The 21,558-nt window shown below is 41.2% G+C and overlaps 1 protein-coding gene across 1 annotated transcript in view; it reads left to right on the top strand.

Moving 5' to 3' along the window:
* LOC104031638 (kalirin) overlaps window positions 1–21,558 on the top strand; it is a 432,630-nt gene that overhangs the window by 366,252 nt on the left and 44,820 nt on the right. The window contains exons 20-32 of the mRNA XM_075710381.1: window positions 852–967; window positions 1,536–1,658; window positions 4,216–4,398; window positions 5,485–5,603; window positions 6,858–6,924; window positions 7,834–7,943; window positions 10,321–10,390; window positions 12,111–12,200; window positions 16,551–16,643; window positions 18,021–18,132; window positions 19,646–19,836; window positions 20,257–20,358; window positions 21,053–21,195. Of these exons, the coding sequence (XP_075566496.1) occupies window positions 852–967; window positions 1,536–1,658; window positions 4,216–4,398; window positions 5,485–5,603; window positions 6,858–6,924; window positions 7,834–7,943; window positions 10,321–10,390; window positions 12,111–12,200; window positions 16,551–16,643; window positions 18,021–18,132; window positions 19,646–19,836; window positions 20,257–20,358; window positions 21,053–21,195 (1,519 nt within the window). The remainder of the gene's footprint in view (window positions 1–851; window positions 968–1,535; window positions 1,659–4,215; window positions 4,399–5,484; window positions 5,604–6,857; window positions 6,925–7,833; window positions 7,944–10,320; window positions 10,391–12,110; window positions 12,201–16,550; window positions 16,644–18,020; window positions 18,133–19,645; window positions 19,837–20,256; window positions 20,359–21,052; window positions 21,196–21,558) is intronic.

Raw genomic sequence — 21,558 nt, 5'->3', positions numbered from 1 at the left:
AAAGCTCAGGTTTAACTGAGGGTTATGTGAGTTATATAGTGTAAATCTCTTGCACTCTCTCTGCGTGTAATCTTTTCCATTAAATCCATGGTACTTTTTAATGAGTTAAATCACACCCTTTTATCAAGTTGATACAGTCTGGTTGAGCACTCAGGTTTTGAAGGAGAACAGGTATGTCCTAGACTCCAAGGAGTAGCAGGTCTCTTGCCAGTCTCTTCCTGAATGTGGGTGTCTGCATATCCCCATCATACAGAAAACAGTTTAGAGGACTAATACCAGGCCTCAGCCCAGAATCGTAGCCCAGCAATAACTGCACAGGGAGCAGCACACAGAGGGTCGCCAGGCAGCACAGCTGTATGAGAAACCTCAGCAGGTATGTCAAACTGGGAGCTCAGGTCTCAATTAAATTCAATCTTGACCAGAGCTCTACATGGGACAGTAGGCTTTGGTGCCAAGTGCTGGGTAGCTTCTGGCCAGAGCAACAGATAAGGCAGCAAAAGGGCTCTTGAAATAAGCAATAGAAGAGACTGAAAGGACAAGAAATCATGCACCCCAGTGTATTTACTGGGATAAATCCCAAACTCTGTTCTAGCATCTTCTCCTTTACCAGATAACCCTGCAACTGTGCTTTTTTGTTAGGCTGGGGTTTGTTTGGGGGTTTTTTGGTTTGTTTTTTTTTTTTTAAAAGCAGCCCCTTTGAATCAATGTTTGTTTTTAAGAAATACAATCTCAGGGGCTCTGCTCTTGGAAGTGAGGTCCAGGCAGAGTGAGTAAATTCAGGTTTTTATGTCTTATCTCTGTATGCACTCACAGAAACACTAATCATGCAGATGTTTTCCTTTGCCCTACAGCCATTCTGAGTGAGCTGCTGCAGAGGGAGAACCGGGTCCTTCACTTCTGGACCCTGAAGAAGCGGAGATTAGATCAGTGCCAACAATATGTTGTCTTTGAGCGCAGTGCCAAGCAGGTAGTGTAAAAAGCCCACTTTGTCTTTCTGTCCTGGTAGTGTGTAAATATTTCTTGTATCTGTGTAATGCCTCTGTGTGGGGTTCCTGTTGCAATCTCAAGTTGTATTTAAAAACTGTAATGTTTGAAAACATGGCAAATGTAGATTTTTAAAACAATTTAAGAAAATTCCAAAACCCAACAACAAAATTCAGTATTTTTGCCAGGTCAGATTCATTTCGGGATTTGTTCATTTGTTTGAAAATAAATATAAGAGCAAACTTGTTTTATTGCACTATTACTGAATAGGAAAGCTGCTTTCCCTGTATGCAGATTTATCTGCATACAGGTAGAATTCCCTACATTCCTTTTCTCCTAGGAAACATACAGCACCTTTTCTGTTCTCTCCCACCTGCTTTGGTTGATATATTCTTTTTCTGTGTTCCTAGAAGGTGTTTTAGTATACACAGTATTAAGTCCCAGTGGGTTTGATATCCTTTATTTGGCAGATTTTTTTGTCAGAGGATTAGTTCTTGAAATACAAAGACTGTTTGTTTTGTTTTTCCTTTGGTTGTTTTTGACATTCACAGGCCTTAGACTGGATCCAAGAAACAGGCGAATATTACCTCTCTACTCACAACTCCACAGGGGAATCAGCAGAAGAAACTCAGGAACTCCTGAAGGAATATGGAGAATTCAGAGTACCTGCCAAGGTAAACAGTGATTTTAATCTAATTATGGCACCTGCCTTAGTCTATGTTTATGATCCTGTTTCAATGCCTTAAATGTCTGTAATAATATTCTCTTGATTTTGTATTTTCCTCCTGACATTCCTAGCCCAGAAGATAAATGTCTTTTGAGAACTGTGATCTTTCATTTTTAGCAGGACATAGGCACACAAAGGAGGGGTTCTCTCCTCCTTGGTCTATACTGGTTATGGAGCATTTTTGTTCTGATCAGAAGGAAGAGAAAGTCCATTTGCATAGAGAGTTCACAGCAACCTAATGAGACATACCCTAATTCCATCCTCAGATGATCATACAGGAATGGTACAGAGTAACTAATTGATCTGAACATATCCAAGGTTATCTTTGATTCCCTGTCTCTTTCTTCTGTCATTACAACCACGGCTGGTTTCATTAATTCCAGCTGGGTTGATCACAGATTATCATTTATCTCATTAGAAATAATCTGCTGATCTCAACAAAATACTTTAAATAAATGTGTTTGTAAACTCCAGGGTGAACATTTTTTAATACAAAGCTGCATTACCAAGAATCTGTTAATTTATATGGAGCAATTCTGAGAAATCTGCTGAGGTTTACAGAGGAATGGTGATTGGATCTGCTTCAGACAAATTAATTCAAACCATAGGTAATTCAGACAGTGAATCCACAGGGGTATTAACAGTCACTAATAAGGATCTGAATTGCAAAGTCAGACTGCAGCAAGACCATGGCTTTGGTATTATGTAGCTTCATTTCACTGTGTCCTGAAACTGATCTTCTGTAATCTTTAAACTCCTCATTAGGCCATCCATACTTGCATGAGTTTGATTCACAGGCTTTGTGGTGTTCTTATCCCCTTTCTTTTTCCTTAGCTTGCATGTTTGTGAAAATGGGAAATAACTAGCAGTGGATGGAAGTTAATTTAATCAGACAGGACCCGTACAACATTCCTTTAACAGTACTCCTGGCCTCTAACCACCCATAATCAGTCCTCCTGAAATCACGTTCCAGTTTATAATTTAATTTTGATCAGAATAATCCCAATTTATCCTGAAGTTTCCAAACTATTTCTACGCTTGACTTAGCCTAGGATTGAGTTTTATACCTTGTTCCTTATTGACCATTGCTGGCTGTTCCTTACACTGACACATTTAGTCTTGCTTCCTAGGGCTCTAGCAAATCACTTTCCTACTGCTGACCTAGAATATTTTCACTGCCACGTGCGATCTGGTAAATGCATGTCACTCCCAGACTGATATTATTCTCAAATTAAGCTGTAACTGAAAGCCTTCCTCATCCCAATAACTTTCTGGCCAAACCAATTGTTTGGACAGCAAAAACACCAGTAGCTTTTGCTAATGAAACACCCTTTAAATATAACAGGAAGTCAGATATTTACTTCTCCATACCTAGCCTTGCTTAAGTACTCAATTAATTTTTTTAAGACGAACTCTGATTCAGCTGTTAATTTATTTTGCTGGTGAGATTCTTGAATTTAGTTTTGCATTTGAAATCTGCTACATGTTTTCTAGTCTGATGTGCATTTGTCCATTTGTGGCCAGATTGCTGATAATGTCAAGTACCTGATAGCATGTCTCACTTCAGGCAGAGTGGAACGTTCTCCCCATCTCTGAAAAGCAGCTTGCCAGTACCTCTGGGGATATGAGTGATTCCCCTTTTGCTTTTAAGGATTAACGTGTGTTACAGCTGGAGTGCAGTCTGTACAGTTGATATCTCAGTTTTTCTAAGCATTTTGTACTTGAGTTGGCTCAAACATAGGGTCCAGGCACCTTCAGTTCCTAGGACAGATTTGGAATCTAAGCTACAATGTATAACTGGCTCTTTTGTGTCAGATTTGCGGAAAGTTCCTCAACATGGAAAACCATAGTGACTAAGGGGGAGTCAGAGCCCAAGTGGAATAGAAAAGAACTCTAGAAGGTTTGGTGTCTCAGTGTATGTTTTGGAGTTTGGGCATCTTTTAGTTTGTAATGCTCTAACTGGAACTAAAATACTGATGGGAGATTTTATAGTGGACCAGGAATTTGGATTTAAATTCTGTTTGTTTCTGAAACAGAGTAGTAGTGACTCAAACTCACTTCCTGGACTGATATGTGGTGTATAAATGACCTGCTTACACAGGTCTGCAGAACCACCTAGGTATAGATTCAGAGTAACTTGGTGTATTTTATGAGGTGTGATTTTTTCAATCCTGTCTTGTACTCCAAGGCTCACAAAAAATAAGTTTTTGGTTATGGGAAGGAGGTGTGTCTAACTTACAACATGTTTTCCTTATGTGTTTGTGTGTGTGTGGTTTCAGAAACTTGACTTTTTCTATCTCCTGCAGCTTCATAAGTGTCCTTATAAAAATGTCATTCCTTTCATGTTTTACTGGGCAAAGTTTAAAGCATCTGATTCTGTATAAGATGAAATACAGGCACTCTTTAATGATGTATAAAAATTTGTGAGCTGCTTCTGACTGCTGTGTGAATTAAAAGCAAAGGAAATAATAATACAACATAACCAAGGACCATATTTTGGGCAGCAAACAAAGGAGAAAGTGAAGCTCCTCATCCAGCTGGCTGACAGCTTTGTAGAAAAAGGACATATACACGCCACTGAAATTAGGAAGTGGGTCACCACCGTTGACAAACGCTACCGTGACTTCTCTCTCAGGATGGGGAAATACCGCTACTCCCTGGAAAAAGCCCTTGGAATGAATACAGAGGTACTGTAAGTCCATGTCCTGCTGGGGTTTTATACCAAAGCTGAAGGTCACAGAGGGAAGTGCAGGCTATGGTATGAATGCTGCAGGTTATTGTGTATCCATTAGAAACACCTAAAACCTAGCCAACCTACCTAGCCAAGCTCACAACTGTTTCTGAAGAGAAAAAGTGTTTTTGTGGCAGATCAGTTATAGGAGGAGACAGACAAAGATCAGAAAGACTTTCTAAACAAATGTTTGCACCATTCTCCGGGAGACCATACAGCTACTGGGAAGGAGGGGGAAACATTATTTGGAAAAAAGTCTGTGTTAATTTTAGCATAAGCCATAAGTCCAGCTCCCACACCATTATTTTGAATCAAACTCAGGCTTTGACTGTAAGTTTCCATTCCCTCATCCTTTGACTAGCCAAAGAATTGATCCCCAACCTCATCTTTGAGCTCTTTTAGGTGAAATAGAGCAACACAAGAGAAACAAAAATTAGAACCTCCTGCTATTCCCTGGCCACAGTATTAAGGGGGAGTGCCAGAAGCAGAAACGCTTAAAAACATTTCAGTCAACCATCCTTTGAAATTAAGTATCAAAGAAAGAGGAATAAATTCACTCACACCCTCAAGATACCTTAAATGTACTGTTCCTTGTCGGGTCTCTGGCTTACACAAAATTACTAACCACAGTCTGGAAAGGTATTTCCATGGCAGAAGGCCATTGGAAGTTGGGATTGTCTCCACATAGTGCCCTACTTTATCAGACTATTTACGAAGTCCCACACTAGGCAACTAATTTGGGTGTGAAGGAGCAAGGTAAAATTCAAATGTTTGTCATCAATACCTATTTCTAGATAGGAGTAAGAGTGAAGACTATAATAAATCTCATAGTTGGTGTTTTTTTAAGATTTCTCTCTCACCTTCTCACCTTCTGCCTTCTCACTGTAGTTCTTCTAAATCTCTTTGAATTTATTTTTTTCTGACATTGGTATATTTATCTTACTTTTGTGCCTTCTTATCCATTTGATCTCATGAACATGCTGCATTTTGCACTACAGTAGGGATACAATGAATTTAAAATGTGTACTGTCACTTTTTCTAGGATAACAAGGACCTAGAACTAGATATTATTCCAGCAAGTCTTTCGGACCGGGAGGTAAAGCTGCGAGATGCAAATCATGAAGTCAATGAAGAAAAAAGAAAGTCGGCCAGAAAGAAAGAGTATGTCCCCAAATGCTCGCACTCTGCCATGACACATTATCTAAGAGTGATTCTATGATATTTGCATGACCAAAACTGACTGACAGTCCTATAACTCCTTCCAGCTGTGGAGCTATTGAGATAAGTCTACAAGCGTAGGGCAGAATTTGTGACTTGTAGGCTAGAGAATTTCAGAACATACAGGTTGAACTTCTTTTGGTTTTAATCAGAAGTTGCTTTTGGAAAGGGAAAGGACTGAGTCAAGCACTTTGATTAGACCCTGATTTCATGGAGATACTCATTGTCATGATTTCTTTCTGTCTGTATGTGGAAAGTAAAATTAACAGGAAAAAATGAAAAGCATCTTTATACATCTAGGTATCATCTAAACTCCAGTGACATCCAGAGGAGTTAACTGGACTTCAGTGACACAAGAGTTTACTTGAAGTTTATGTTCAAATTTCAGTGGGTGTAGATCTGAGAGAACTGGAAATATTTCATACTAGATGAAAGATTTGGAGAGTGCTTGTTGCCCTTAAATCTAGAAACTGTCTAATTTCACAGTATTTTGTCTTAATGTCTGTGTGAGAATATTCTGGAAAGCATTTGTATGTACAGTCCTTCTCAGCCCTCTGAAATTGTCACTACAGTGCATAATATTGATAAGAAACAGGTGCTGCTTCAGGGAACAGTGGTTACGCTTGGTCTGCCTATGGCACATTTTCAAAACATTGGGCATTTCAACTTTGAGATGGCCAGCCTCCAGCACTACAGATGTGATTGTTGGGCTTCCTAGCAGTCTGGATTTTCTCCAGTCAGATACCAAGATGTTGAAGCCTATTCAAAGTAGTGGTATCTCCCAAATCCATCTGTGTTGCCACTGAAGGTCAAGTTTCAGGGTGACTTACCATTGACTGTTAGTGAAGATGCAAGTGTTGTTAGTGAATCTCAAGTCCTTACTCCTGGGGAAAAAAAATTCTGAGAATCAGTTGACTGTTAAGGATAGGCATGTAGATAGTAAATAACACCTCAGGGTTGCAGAAATACAACTTAACATAGTTTTAGGCAGAAAAGATATTTAGAAAATAACGCTACGAGGGACTAGAGTATGAAGTGGTATTTCATTCATGCAGCTGAAAGGTGCAAAGTGAGGCAGCTGAAGGCTTAGAGTGGAAGTACACTGATCCATGAAGACAACAGAAGGATGTTTTGTGTTCCGTTCGTTGTACAAATGCCTATAATGTCCAAAACACTTGAAATACTTTCTTTTTTCAGATTCATTATGGCTGAGCTGCTCCAGACGGAAAAAGCTTATGTCAGGGACTTACATGAATGTTTAGAGGTAAGTTATGGCCCGGGAAGTCTCCAGCATTTTCAGGAAGGTCATGGTATCCTTTGCGGTAGTGGTGGTCACTGTACTGCAAAGGCTGACTTTGACAAGAGTCTCCATGAGGGTACCACCATTGGTGGCTAGCTGCAGAGCTGTGTCTTGCTGGCGGTAGGAGCTGGGTGGGCAGCAGAGGGAGCTTGTCTCCCACTGACAGAACCCTACCCTGTGCTCCCCATGCGTGGCTGTAAACGTCTGCACCTCCAGGGACACGAGTGTGCCTTTATTTACAAAGCTGCACTGACCCCTGCAGAGTAAGAGCAATGTCCTGGGACTCAGTGAAGAGCAATATATTTGCACGTTGACCTGTAATTTGTTGGTTTCCAGTCTTTTGAATCACAGAGCATTTTCTTAAGCATTCAGATCTATCCCTTTGGATCATCTCATGCTAGAGAAAGAGCTGGATTTGCACTGTCAAATACCTTGCCTAGCTCTACAGCACGGTGTTTCTGAAGGGGACTGTGATATTCAGGGCAAAAAGCAGAGTGTATTTCAGTGAAATCTGTCAGCTTTCACATTCCTGCAGTTTGAAAGAGATTTTTATGTATCTAATGCTACTGAAGTGGCAAATCCAGCTTTTGTTTCAACTGGTTTTGCCTGCAGTTTTTGGACACCATCAGTTGGACAGCAAAGGCAGGTGTTGTTGGCATGTTTCTGCTTTTTCCTCAGACAACTTCTGAGTGTCAGCACTTTGAATTTCTCTGGAGAGCTTTCTGTGACACTGGAACTTTTTTTTTTTAGCTTGTTTGTTTAATCTCAGTACACAGTTCCCTTGTCAGCCTGTGCCTTTGACAATAAAACAGGGAGATCTATTCTTTTTCACTGCATTTATTCACAAAGCTAAGAATTGCTGATATCTTCCAGACTTACCTTTGGGAAATGACAAGTGGAGTGGAAGAAATACCCGCTGGGATCCTTAATAAAGAACACATCATCTTTGGCAATATTCAGGAGATATATGACTTTCATAACAAGTAGGTTTTACTAAGTTCTGTTAATGTTTACTAAGGAAACCAAAGGCATACCTATACATCTATGTGGTGTCTGCAGTGAATACCTACAGTACAATGCACACAGGAGTGTAAAGTAATTGATCTTGCCCTGGTTTCAGATGGAATAGAGTTAATTTTCTTCCTAGTAGCAGACATAGTGTTGTGTTTTTGGATTTAGGATGAGAATAAAGTTAATAACACACTGATGTTTTAGTTGTTGCTGAGTACTGCTTATGCTAGTCAAAGACTTTTCAGCTTTCCATGCTCTGCCCTGTGCACAAGAAACTGGGAGGGGGCACAGCCAGAATAGTTGATCCAAACTGACCAAAGGGCTATTCCATACCATGTGACATCATGCTCAGTATAGAAACTGGGGGTAGTTGGCTGGGGAGCAGCGATCGCTGCTCAGGAACTGGCTGGGTATCAGTTGGTGGGTGGTGAGCAATTGCATTGTGCATCACTTGCTTTGTATATTGTTATTATTATCATTACTATTTTACTTTATTTCAATTATTAAACTGTTCTTATCTCAACCCAGGAGTGTTTCTCACTCTTACTCCTCTGATTCTCTCCCCCATCCCACTGGGGCAGGTGGAGTGAGCGAACGGCTGCGTGGTGCTTAGTTGCTGGCTGGGGCTAAACCATGACAATCCAGATTTGCAAAATAATGTTTGATTTCTTGTTTTGTTTCTTTTACAAAAATGAATTGCATCTTAGTTTAAACTTCACCCTCAGCTGATTAACAATGTTGAAGTCATATTATATCAATGCTTTGTAGTCCTATACATGCTTTCCATCTCACAGCACTAGATCTAGTCTGGAAGGTTGCCTGTCAAAAGTATGATCTCTTGGAAAACATGAGGGGAAAAAAAGGAACAGTTGACATGAGCTGGGTTAATAAGTAGCTTTCGTGCCACTTCTTGGAGGCTCTCTGTATTTAATCTGCAACTAACAGTACTCCCTTTTATCAAGATAAGACTGTGTATCAGATCAGTTTAGAAGACATTGTTTCCCTATAATGTGAATGCAATAGCAGATATAAACTTAATATCTAGGGGTGCTGAATCCCACAAGTTCAGTCTGAATTTCAAAGTCTGTCTTCAAGTTACACATGAAAACCAAAGCAGTCTGAAAAATGAATCAGAAAACCCTTCCCTGTTGAAGTTCTGGGAGACTTTCAGTGCTTCAGCCGGATGAATGTGCCATCACATATGCATAAACATGGTCATCACACACACATAAATGTGTTCATCACATACACATAAATATAGTTCAGCAGAGGCTGCCATATGCATGCTTTTGTGCAAGCAGCTTCAAAGCATATCAGGATAGTAGATTCAAACTACATATTACATTAAAAAGGCCTTTACGTAACAGATTAATTGACTTGAGTCCACAAGAATTGCCCTGTCATACAGACAAGTATTCTTCTGCCATTTAAAACTCTGCTAGGATCACACACTTGCCTTCCCACTTCCTCTCTCTTTGTGGTGCTATGTCTTCTTTTTAGTGATCCTGACTGATGTCATCTGATTACTCTCCTTTTTGACTTTCCCTTGCTCCCAGCTAACACCCCTGCAACCCTCAGTCATGCTCCTCAGCTCCCTGATCCTGTCATTTGTCCTTTCTCTGACCCATCCTCCTCCAGCCTGCTGCATCTGCATAATCCTTTTCCCACTAAAACTTCTAGCAACGCTAAAATAAATTGCCTACCCCTTGCCTCCACAATCTTCTCCCTTGGCTGGTGATGTTAAGGCATCCTCCAGCCTGATTCAGGGCTGGGGAAACAGCATATTCAGTTGCTTCTCCTTCTGCAACTTCTGTTTCACATTCCTCTTTCCACCCAGGCATTGTACAGGGCTCTATCTGCAAGCAGAGATGTCAGTCATCGTACAAGGTGTTGGGAGAGAGTTGATTACAAAAACTGAATTTTGGGAGTTTACTACTTACCTATGAAGCATCAAGCTTGTTTAAGTTGTTATCCTTTACCCAGTGTGCTGAGTTTGGTGATGGAAAGTTGGCAGCTCTGGGCTTCTCTTTTTGCTCTTCCTCTGAACCACTGCACAAGATCTTTTTGAAGATTCATGATCTGGTTCTTGAATATCACTTTGCAGTCCTGAATACACTGACCCCCTACTAGGGATTGCTACCTTTTCCTTGCTAGCTGAGTCAGGCACAACTGTGCTCAAAAACCAAAGCATACCTTGGCAAGGACACACTTTTTCCACTGGCAGGACACTTGATTAGCCTTGTAATCAAGATACAAGTGTTGATCATTAGCACTGATTAACTCATTGGTCATTCTGCTTCTCCTGGGTATTTGACTGTAACTAATTACATTGGTGTCTTCTTTTTTCAGCATTTTTCTGAAAGAACTAGAGAAATACGAACAACTGCCTGAGGATGTGGGCCACTGCTTTGTCACCTGGGTAATGAGGCTTCTTCTTTTCATTATTTATTCAAATTAATTCCTCCAGCACAGACAGAAACAAGCTGGGAATTGGTGCAAAGGTTATATCCTTAGTGATAAGTAAGATTAGGAGCTAATCTGGAACTATGACTGCTTTGTCCTTCACCTCTCCCAGGGTGAAAGGTTCCCTCCCTTAAGTCTTCTCCTGAGCAGCGGTGTGAAGGCTTTCCAGAGCCTCTCTCCTTGTCCCGCACTGACCAGCACAGCTTTTGCCTCCACTGGTTCCTGTTTAACAGGACTTCATCAAACCAAACCTGTATTTAGTGTTGACATTCATTTCTTTGTGAAGGGCTCTGGGAGGACAGACATTTAAAATCTTAATATACCCTCCTTAGAGAATTTTAGTCGTGCCATGAGACCTCTACGAAGGTATAAACAACATATTTTATCACCATTTTTCTTCAGAAATTAGTGTCAAATTGCTGACCCCCTGTGCTCTCTCATTCCATTACCCAATGCCAGGATAATATCCAAAGGACTTTGGAAACTTGATGCTAAGAGCCTTCATGGGCATAGGAGGCTCCAGGAATTGGCTACAGTACTTCATCTGTATGAAAGCTGTTCTCTTTTCAAAATATTTACCACACAAGTCAGCCATCGCCATGTTTTCTCTGACGGTTTTATTAATATTTTAAAGCTGGGAATTAGTATTTTAAAAGTCATTATGGAACATTTTCACTTACCAAAATAATGAGCAAGTTTGGATGATTTCAAATGGGTTTTTAATTTAAAAACATGACATAAATATTGATGAAATGGATTCAGAAATATTGTTTACAAAGAAGAGGTTACATATTTATCAAAGATGGACACATTTACATACTGTTCTGTGCAAAATCTTCATGATACTTTTAAGATACTACCATATCTTCTCAGGAATAGTACATGTCCAGTACATAACCTGTGTGTATGGTTACAGACATACATAAAAAGCTGCCTGCCCAATTGCAGGGTTCTGTTATTTAGATACCTGGTATAAAAAATGCAATAGTAATAAAAGGAGGCCATCCTTCTCTCCTGTTTGCCTGCCTCTCCCTGAGAACAGACTTCAGTAATATGAAACTGCTCTAAGGCAGGAGTGCACAGATGCTTTTAATTTCCTCTTAAAAATAAATAAATTAGGAAATAAAATGCAAAACAGTCCTAGCACAACATAAAGTTTGAGCCATTAAAGTCTGAACCCAGGTAGGAAAGGCAAGTTTGGGCCAGGCGTCACAAATCTGAGCCAGTCTCAAGTCAAAAATGTTGGCTTGAGCCAGTTTAAGCTAGGTGAGTCTTTTGCCCAGAGCTTCTACCCTGGCTTTATCTGAAAGTAGGTGATAGAGCCAATGTTTCATGACTGGGTTTTGAGACCTGCAGACTTTTGGATACAATCTGCATAACATCATTAGAGCTCTTAGAAATTATTTTACAGCTGGATTAAAGTTTTAATCCTTCCCTCTGTGACGGTTGTTAAAGAAAGCCTCCCATAGCTGTTACACAGTGCACCTCATTCCCCTCAGAACTGCCCAGGTAAGGTATGAACTGTCTGTAAGTCTTCTGTTCTTAATTTGCAATTCTTATGTTGATTTGAGAGGTGGGCGTTTATCACCTGTATTTATCCTGGTGAGCCTTAATGAAAGACTATGCAAGCAGAAAAATAGCTTATCTTGCTTTTCCCTTGATGTTTGTTTTCACAGGCAGATAAATTTCAGATGTACGTCACCTACTGCAAAAACAAGCCTGATTCCAGCCAGCTCATCCTGGAACATGCAGGGACATTCTTTGATGTAAGCAGCCATTGCCATTTTCCTTCAGCACGCATAGTGCAGCTGAAACACCTCCTCTTCACTTCTGATCAACGGGTTCCTTTTTTGCTTTGGCATTTGGATTTTTCATTCCACTGCAGATATAACATGCTGTGAAAATTGATCATGGAGACACACATTCTTATGGGAACCTTTGTGCATTTTTCAGACCCAATCCTTTCTAAAGATCTGGTTTAGATGTACTCTTTACTTCTGCATTTAGCGGTAAAATGAAAAGCAGATCCCATCATATTTTATGACCTGAAATCCCTAAGTCCAAAACAAGACCCTGTTCTCCTGTTCTGCAAATTTTACCCACCATATTAGACATTTGCTTCATCATGCTAGTAAGGGACTCCATTGACTGCAATTAGACAATTTCCTTTACAAGCACTACACCTGGTGATAAACATTTGCAGGCTCCAAACCCAGTTTTGTAGGCTGAGAAAAATCTTTAAATTTTTTGAGTACATTTAAACTAAGCTTTCCCTCTGATTCTTGGAACCTCATCCATTTTGCCATGCTTGTCTGCTGGCTTATAGCTTTAATTAGTTGCCTTTCTGAAAAAATGCTAAGACCTCTTTTCTAAAGCATTGAAAATCTTTTTACAAATCTAACCACTTAGCAGAATCCAGCCTGCCTGACGTGAATCACCTTCTCTGGGTTTCGTATGTGCCAATGATTATAGCGTTTCAGTTAAACTCCACACTGAAAGATCTCACATGAGCCAGAAGAAAAATGATAAACACCTTTATCTTTTGCCTTGTTACCAAATGGTCTAGAAGTAGACTTGAACTGAAAGGGATTTTCCAGGAGGTGGCGCTTGAGCCTGTTGAATGGTTTGGATTGGTTGGTGACTCGTGAAGGGTTTGAGCCGCCTTAAGGTGTCTGTCAGTGTTGCTTGCACAGGTTAAAAGTGTTTCCTCTGCTAAGCTTTTCTGCTCCAGCTCTGTGTACAGGCTAGAAACCTGCTTGATGTTGCTTAATAGAGAATATTCATGTGTCAGCATCTGCTGTTTTGCAAGGGGAGATGTTTTCCTTCTATTGGTGGGAATTGTGGTGGGCTACCCAGTGATGCCCGTGCAAAAAGAGAAAGCTGGCTATCCCCCCACAAAAATCCTCTAGGAGTCACTCAGTCTGACTAAGGTAGTCAGTACCTGTAGATCCTTCTTATCTTGATCTTGGAGTGGCAGTGGTTAAGTGGCAGGACAGGAGACAGTCTGGCCCCAGGAATACCGAGAAAATGGCTGGTTCTTTTCTTCCAGGAAGAACCTGGAATTTCCCTGGTGATGAGAGTGAGTTATCTAGAATAACACTCCTTAGTAAGAAGCCTGCTTGAAAATCACAGGTGTACAATGCCTTAAATTGCATAAACTGTCATAGAAAGCCACCTTTGAGATGGAAACAAGTAGTCCCAGTAATCTGTCTAAACCCTTTAAATCCATGGAAAATTTGCAGCTTCAGGGCTCATTGCAAGGGATTCAGCTGGTGGAAATCAGCGTATTATTGAGGTGATAGAGTTGATTTTAGTGTCTGTTGTTTAAGTGAGCTTTGGTCCTCAGGACAAGGATAGATTTTGGTTCAGTCAACTATATGTTTCTGCTGTTTTGAATATTTTTTTCCTTTAAATCTTGGGAAAGATCAGTTGTTATATTCAAGAAGCCACAGGGCACCTTTAATTTGCATGACCAGCATTTACGGAGTGGAACATGGTAAAGCTCATTGACTCTGGTAGCATTGCAGAGCCTTGTGTTTCTGTGTGGGTGACGGTTCTCGGATAGTTTCTCCGCTGAGCTAGTGTCGCTTAGGAAATGGGCAGAGGTGCAAGAAGGGTCTCAGTTTCTCCTTAGTAATATTTTTTCTGAAATTGCTTACCAAAGATTTATGTCATACATTACAAAAACTAAATGTTTCATGATGTTTTTAGTGCTGAATCAGTCTACTCTGCAAGCCATTGGTCTGTACACCCAGTTCAGGATGCAGTTTGTGCTCCTACTAAACAACTATACACAATTAGATGACTTAGCTTAATTTTTTAATCTCTCTTGATTTGATATAAAATCTGGGCACTTTATCACTGCTTCATGGTAAATTCAGAAATTCTTATGGTATGAAATTGGATTCAAGTATTCCTGTCTCCATGCTGTCCATGGAGTCCTGTGAGTGTCCTGTGCTGCCCTACGCAGAGGATATTTTTGGTGTTTTTCTGGGATTCTGTCATGGCACGTAAGACTACACGTTGATCTTGTTTGGCAGCTCATCTGGTTTGCAACACACAACTGCCAGCACGTGGTGCCTGTCAGATACCTTAATTTCTTCCAGGTCCTTGGGACACTTTTCCACCCAAGGAATAACTAAAGTTGTGTCTAATAGTGAGCCATGGTGCACTATAACATGAACCGAGCTTGCTTTAAACAAAAAGCAGGGCAAAGTAGAGAGCACAGAGCCCTGTGGCTAGCTTGCTTCTGAAACCTGCCAGGTGCTTTAAAGCTATCTCAGATATCTCTCTGCTTCATGTTACTAAGAGGTGTGGGAGAAATGTCTGCACTACCATGCTCTGCCCTGCACAGACCTCTCCAATTTCTACCTCCACCCACAGTAAGTTCAGACCTCTCCAGCAGTTACAAAGCCAACCCAAGACACGCTGCTGCAGCCTGCCATCTTACTCCAACACTTCAGAGACCAGAAGGAGGAGCTGCAAGGATAAGGTCCCTTTCCAGCAGTGTATTTGTCTGATTGCCGTGTAGCAGTGCTGTTGCTTCCCTGTTGCAGGTTCCTGTGCAGCAGGGACAGCTGTCACTCCACCAACCCACTCTGTCTCCACACAGTCTGACCGGGGAGCATTCTGGCAGAACAAGGACTGCCTGAAGGGGAGGCATCTTGCTGGGAGCATGCCCTGCTATTCAGAGAGCTGGGAGGAAGGAATACTGCTAAATTCATTACTTGGATCCTACAAAAACAAGTGTACTTAGCCAGCTCCAGGAAGTTCACAGACGTGGCCGAGGTCTTGCTGGCTCCTGCAGTTACTAATTGAGTCCCAGCCATGTGCTCTGCAGACGCTGTCCCTGTTCAGAGCCAGCCATGACTCAGCTTCATGCAAACTCCATTAACCCCCACACAGAGCCCCTTCCCTTTTGGGTCTTGTTCATGGCACCACAGATTTTTTATTTTATTTTTTTTTTTTAAATAAACTTGGCTAGTTAAAAAAAAAAAAAAATCTGTTGGCACATTGTGTGAAAAGTGGCTATTTTAGATCCCAGCACAAAGATAAACACAGGAGCTAAAAAAACCAGTAACCTCCCCAGTACTCAGCAGAAAATCAGACTGTATACAGAAAGAAAATCTCCATTCTTGGCAGCCCTTCCCCCTTCATCTTCTGTAACTTCTTCCCTTTACAGCCTCAGATTTACCCTCCAGGAGCTGGAGATAAGTCCCATTCCCCCTTTCTGTCTGCTCCCTTAAGAACGGAGGATTTCCTGATGGCCAGGAGCAAGGGGAGGCATGCCCAGGGCCTGGCAGAGCCAGAAGGAATTCCAACCTGTTCTGTTTCAGCAGAGAATCTGCCCCTGTAGGGCATGAGTTTGAAGTCTCTTAGATGGCTAAATATGTGCATTAGGGTCCAGTAGGATTTTTGGGAGCTCCTAACTCCCACTGGAACCAGTTGGAGGGAGGCAGCTGTGCCCTTTGCAGACCTCATCAGGAGCCAATCTGCAATGTCTCCAGAAGTTCACATCACACTGAAGAGCACAGACATTTTTGTTGAGATTCAGGTGACAAACCAAAAGTATTCAGTGCTGTAAAAGGTATCGTAAGGGTATCTCTTCTGGCCCCCAGCTGCCTCCTCAGAATAGCATATGTCTGTCAGCACTGTGTCAGACCTGTTACTCCCATGTGGATATTTCAACTACCCCAGAGCTCTCAAAAGGTACTAGATGCTTATGCTTAGACAGCTAAATTACACCCTACGCATGCAATTTAATTTAATGTCACTCCTTTTTAATTGAATGTTAAGACTCTGCTTTCAGCCTTCATAGCTAGGAGAAACCAGCTGACATGACAGATAAGTCATATTTAAGTCAAGGCCTATGTAGTTTACTCAACATAGCCTTAGCTTGACTTGCATAGGGCCCCTGCAGTTTAAGTGGCCTTAGGGGGACTGCAGTTTACTGCCAGCCTCTCTGAAACCATGGTTACTTGCACGTGAGCTTAAAGTGAGTTTAAAAACTAAACAGAGAAATGCAGAGATCCAGAGCTAAAATTAGTTATGGGTGGTTCTGTCTGCAAGGGGGTTAATAGTTTTCCATGACTGACTGCTGTTTTTATCTCTTCTAGGAAATTCAGCAAAGACACGGTCTGGCCAACTCTATCTCTTCTTATTTAATCAAGCCTGTCCAGAGGATCACAAAATACCAGCTCCTACTGAAGGTACCTTAGTGAGCTGTCCAAATCAGTTCATGCAGAGCAGTTTCCAGGTGTGATGAACTTATTCTTAAGGGAGCTGCTTCATCACCTGTTCATGACCTGTAAGCAGCTACTGCTGAGCTGCTACTCTTACTTCCGAGGCCTGAGCATGGCAACAAAGTGTGAAATCAGGTTGAGTGTTTTAAAGGAAAAGACTCACAGAAAGAAAAAAAAACAAACAGTAAAAAACTGATCACCTGTTTCAACCGGGGTTTTTTGTATCAAAGTGGACTTAACCCTAAAAAATTAGAACTGGGAAAGGGAAATTGAAGGGATAACAGAACTGTTTACTTTCCTTCTTGCTAAGTTTGTGACATAATAATTTGATTAAAGGCTTCAATGACAGCAATAATGAACTTTGAGAAATTTCACTGACTCTTGACTGAGATTCCTTCACTGGTGTTAGCTTCTGTTTGGGAGCTGACACTTTTGTGTTTGACAAACATGGAAAAGCTTGATATACAAAGCAAAGGACTTCCAAGTGAAACATTAAAATTTCCCATGAAAAAAACCAAAAACACCTTTGTTGGTATGTTGTAAACTGGTTACAGGTTTTTGCAGTATCTTGGGAGCAGGTGAATTTTAGATGTCATTTAACTAGCCACTGTTCAATTCAAAACTAGTAAACCAGAGAAGAAAAAAATATCTGGGGGATAAGGGAAGAGACAGATTCTGGCTTTGACAAGCTAGGAGTAGATACAATACTAGCATCTCTTTAAAGCTTCCTGTATATATACCAGAGGAGTGATATGGTGTACTAGGAAAGTACTTACTGAGTACATTCAATGTGTTGACAAATCTGTGCTTTGTACCAGTTTACTGAAACAACACAAAGGTTTACCATAGTCTTGTGAGTGCTGTGGGACAGCGAGCCTGCACTGCATAAACCATCTGCTAATGGGAAGGCTAAAACACCCCTTCCAGTCATCACCCCTTTGGTCTCTTCCTCAAGTGAATCTTTCCTGAAGGGACCTCCCTGCCCTGGGCACAGCACACTGCCAGCCCTGCCTGCACTGCGGTACTCACCAGTGCTGCTGTATCAGGCAGGGGTCCCTGCAACCTGGCTGGCACAGCTGGACTGATCAATGTCTGCTGCACAGGCATAAGTCCCCAGAAATCTTCTGACTGTGCAGTCTCACTCAAGAGCTCCTTGTTTTGTCTTGCTTTATAGTCATTCCCATTTGATCCCCACTATCTGTGAGCAGATGTGAACTGCTGATGTGGTTCAGCTTTCTCCTGTCACAGTTAGCAAAGCAGTTGCATGTACCAAGTAACACAATTGGATATAAAGCCAGCATGTTGGGCAGAGTTTGTTTATAGGTGTTCTGCATTGCTTCTTAGGAACTGCTAACCTGCTGCGAGGAGGGCAAAGGGGAACTCAAAGATGGTCTGGAAGTGATGCTCAGTGTCCCAAAGAAGGCCAACGACGCAATGCACGTCAGCATGCTGGAAGGTAGCGGATGGGCAGGTGGCCGGGCAGGGGAGGGACCTGCTGATAAATGAAGCCTTCTTGTAACTTGTGTAAGAAGTTAGTACAGGTTGACTGTAGCAATACCGTTGATTGGTCATAATTTTCAGGTACTTCCTAGCTCCTTTCTGATATTTGTCCAAAAGTCTTGGAAGAATAAAGCTGGCTAGGAAGTTTTGGGGCTTAATTTATTTATATCCTATGTGTATGTAAATATATGTATTTATATGTGTACATGTATGTACATACACGTGTGTGTGTATACATATACAATGTATATATATATTTGGTTAACACCTTCTTACTTAATGAAACAAAAAAAGCCCTCCTGAAACAGTATCAGTTTAGCTGCTGGCAGCCGTAAAGGTTATTGGATGAAAACATTTCTAAATACTGTCTCAACATTTCAAAAGAAAAAGTCCTGGTTTTCTGAGTCAAAACAGCTTGTGTTTCAAAATGTTAATATAATTATCCCAAAGATTAAAAAAAAAAAAAAGAAAAAAGTATTATTAAAAAGTATTACAAAATTACAGAAAAATATATTTTGATTGTCCCAAAGTTAACTCTTTTATTGGCTTTTTGATGTGTGGAGTATTTTTAAAATTTAAAAATATTGTGGACAGAGGTGCTTTATTGTCTCTCAAACATTTTCTTGGCCTGGGAAAATAATTTCCAGCCTGGTTTGAGTCAGAACCAGGAAACAAGAAGAGTACTAAAACAGGCAAGAAAAAGGAAGCGGCGCCGGTAGTTAAGCAGCACATTAAGACCAGGTGATTAAAATTGCAGGGGGTTAAACTGACCCAGCATAGGTAGAAACACTATAAAGATGGTTTTAACTGTGGTGTCTGGTGAAAAGCAAGGTTTCCCAAAATAACGCCTGGATAGTCTGTCTCCATGAGATGACCAGCACCACACAGTTATGTGTGGAGGGAGTCCTGTGATCTTCAGCTATGTGAAGGTTTTTGCCATGCAGCTTGGAAGATGAGAAACTCCTCCTGGAAGCTTGTTTCAGACACCATGCCAATTCGATCTCACAGATGTAGCTCCCCCATGCCACTGCTGTGGACTCACAGGCCCTTGAAGGTTGGGTTAGCATGCTTGAAGGCATCATGGTATGATGGGGTACTTCCAGCTACCACAGGTTATGTTTCTCTGAATTTGTGCTGACATGCATAACATTCCTTGTATTGCAGTTCTGTGTACAGTAACCACCACTGAAACCTTTATAATATTTAAGTAATTACTACTATACTTCAACAGCAGTCTCATTTCTCACATATGACGTATTCGCCTCTGGTGAAATAATTATATCATTGCAGTAGGAACAAAAAAAAGAAAAATATTTTCACTGGGGCAATGGATGCTCATTAATATCCTTTCAGAATACGCACAAAAAAAAAGAGAAAGACTCTGTTATTTCAAGTCCTTACTGCTCTGGTGTTCCTGGGTACTACTGGTCCCAAGAACAAATACAAGCTAATGTATTTTGTGGTTTTAGGGTTTGATGAGAACCTGGACGTCCAGGGAGAGCTGATTCTTCAGGATTCCTTCCAAGTGTGGGATCCCAAGTCTCTCATTCGGAAAGGCCGTGAGAGGCATTTGTTTCTCTTTGAAATCTCTTTGGTGTTTAGCAAAGAGATCAAAGATTCTTCAGGACACACAAAATATGTTTACAAGAACAAGTTACTGGTAGGTGTGGCTACAAAGAAAATATTCTGGGTGTTGTGTTTCTTGTAGGTAGAAGTGGAGTTTGGGGGATGGCTTACATGTCTCCATGCTGGGTTGGGAATACTCATGCTACCTGGAAGTGCTGGCTCTGGGCCCTGCAGGGCTCACCTGGAAGCGAAGCTTGCAGTGAGTCGTGAGAGGTTTGAGATAGTGAGATGTGAAGGGTGGGTGGGAAATGCAAGGAGGATCAGTCAAGCTATGCACTTCCCTGCCATAGCCTGGTGGTTTTCCTTTTCTTTTATCTGTGTGTAGCAAAGCAGAGACAAGATTTCACTCCCCTATCCATCCCTGCCTCCCCACTTCTCCCTATAAATGTAGAGTTTTCTGGACTCATGAGGCTTCATGTATATGAAATTTCTCATCATCTTTCCTCCACACTAGACCTCAGAACTTGGAGTGACTGAACATGTTGAAGGAGATCCCTGTAAATTTGCTTTGTGGTCTGGACGAACACCATCCTCAGACAATAAAACGGTGCTGAAAGTAAGTCTTTTCTGCTTGTTTTCTTTGCCTTTAGAGCTGCTAGTTGAGGCTTTGGGAGCACTAAATGAAAGGTCAGTTTCTTCCCTCCTTGTACTCGCATGGCTTCCATGTCTGTCAGCAGGGTCATGCCTGCATCAGGAGCAATTCAGCTCAGTATGAATCAAGACAGTGCAGGTGTGCAGCCTTGCTGAAATTGCATCTCCTCTTGCAACCTGGGTTGAGCAGCTGCACACTGACACAGGGCACGTCTCAGGGTGTTTGGCTGGGAGGTGTAATTCTCTTAGTCCTTTGCCGACGGCTTATCGACAATCAACCTGTTCCTCAGACCTGCAGAGCTGACAGCCATTCCTGTCAAGTGAGTTTCTAATGAAGAATTCGTATTATAGTTATTTTGTCTGAGGAAATCCCAGCTGTGCACTGATAACCTATTTCTCCTCCATAGAGCATGCTGTATTGCTAGCATTAAATATATTTATCCAGAGCTTAGCTGCTTTACTGTTGCTTGCCACACAGGTCTGGTAAAGTACCTCAGTTCTCCTGGGGTTACCAGGTACTCTGGCAGCTAAAGCAGTACAGCAGAGAGGAGAAACAGTTAATCATGCATTTTCATCAGCCAACCGTGATTCTTCTACATAGGAGGTGACATGCTGGGAATATGATAAAGTGTCTGTCTTTCTGCCTTGTGGAACTTTAGGCATCCAGTATTGAAACAAAACAGGAATGGATCAAAAATATCCGGGAAGTCATTCAAGAAAGGATTATCCATCTGAAAGGAGCTCTGAAAGAGCCCATTCAGCTCCCCAAGACACCAGCAAAGCAGCGAAACAACAGTAAAAGGTAACCTCAGTCATTCTATACGCTAGTGAAATCACCAGCGTTTTCTCGACCAACAGCAGTGTGGCTTTTTACTGGATTCACTTACTTTTTCTTACTATAGTCAAAAGCAGTTTTTGTCATCTTTGTTTTTTACATGTTGTCTTGGCAAAAGTAGCTAGAAAGCTTTTCTGTGATATACATACAACAGTCTTTTATTTTAGTACTCCAAAGTATTGGGGAGAAATCAACAGTAAAAATTCTTCAGAGTCCAAAGTTATGTTTCTTTCCTGAAGTAGAATTTACTTCTTCACATTTGAGTATTAACAGATTTTTTTTCCTCTGGCATTTTGAATTGTTTGACATTTTTTTTCTTTGTCCTTAAAT

The sequence above is a fragment of the Pelecanus crispus genome, chromosome 5, assembly GCF_030463565.1.
Source record: "Pelecanus crispus isolate bPelCri1 chromosome 5, bPelCri1.pri, whole genome shotgun sequence".
Lineage (NCBI taxonomy): Eukaryota > Metazoa > Chordata > Aves > Pelecaniformes > Pelecanidae > Pelecanus > Pelecanus crispus.
The sequence above is the reverse complement of the archived record's forward strand: the minus strand, read 5'-3'. Positions and strand labels throughout refer to the sequence as shown.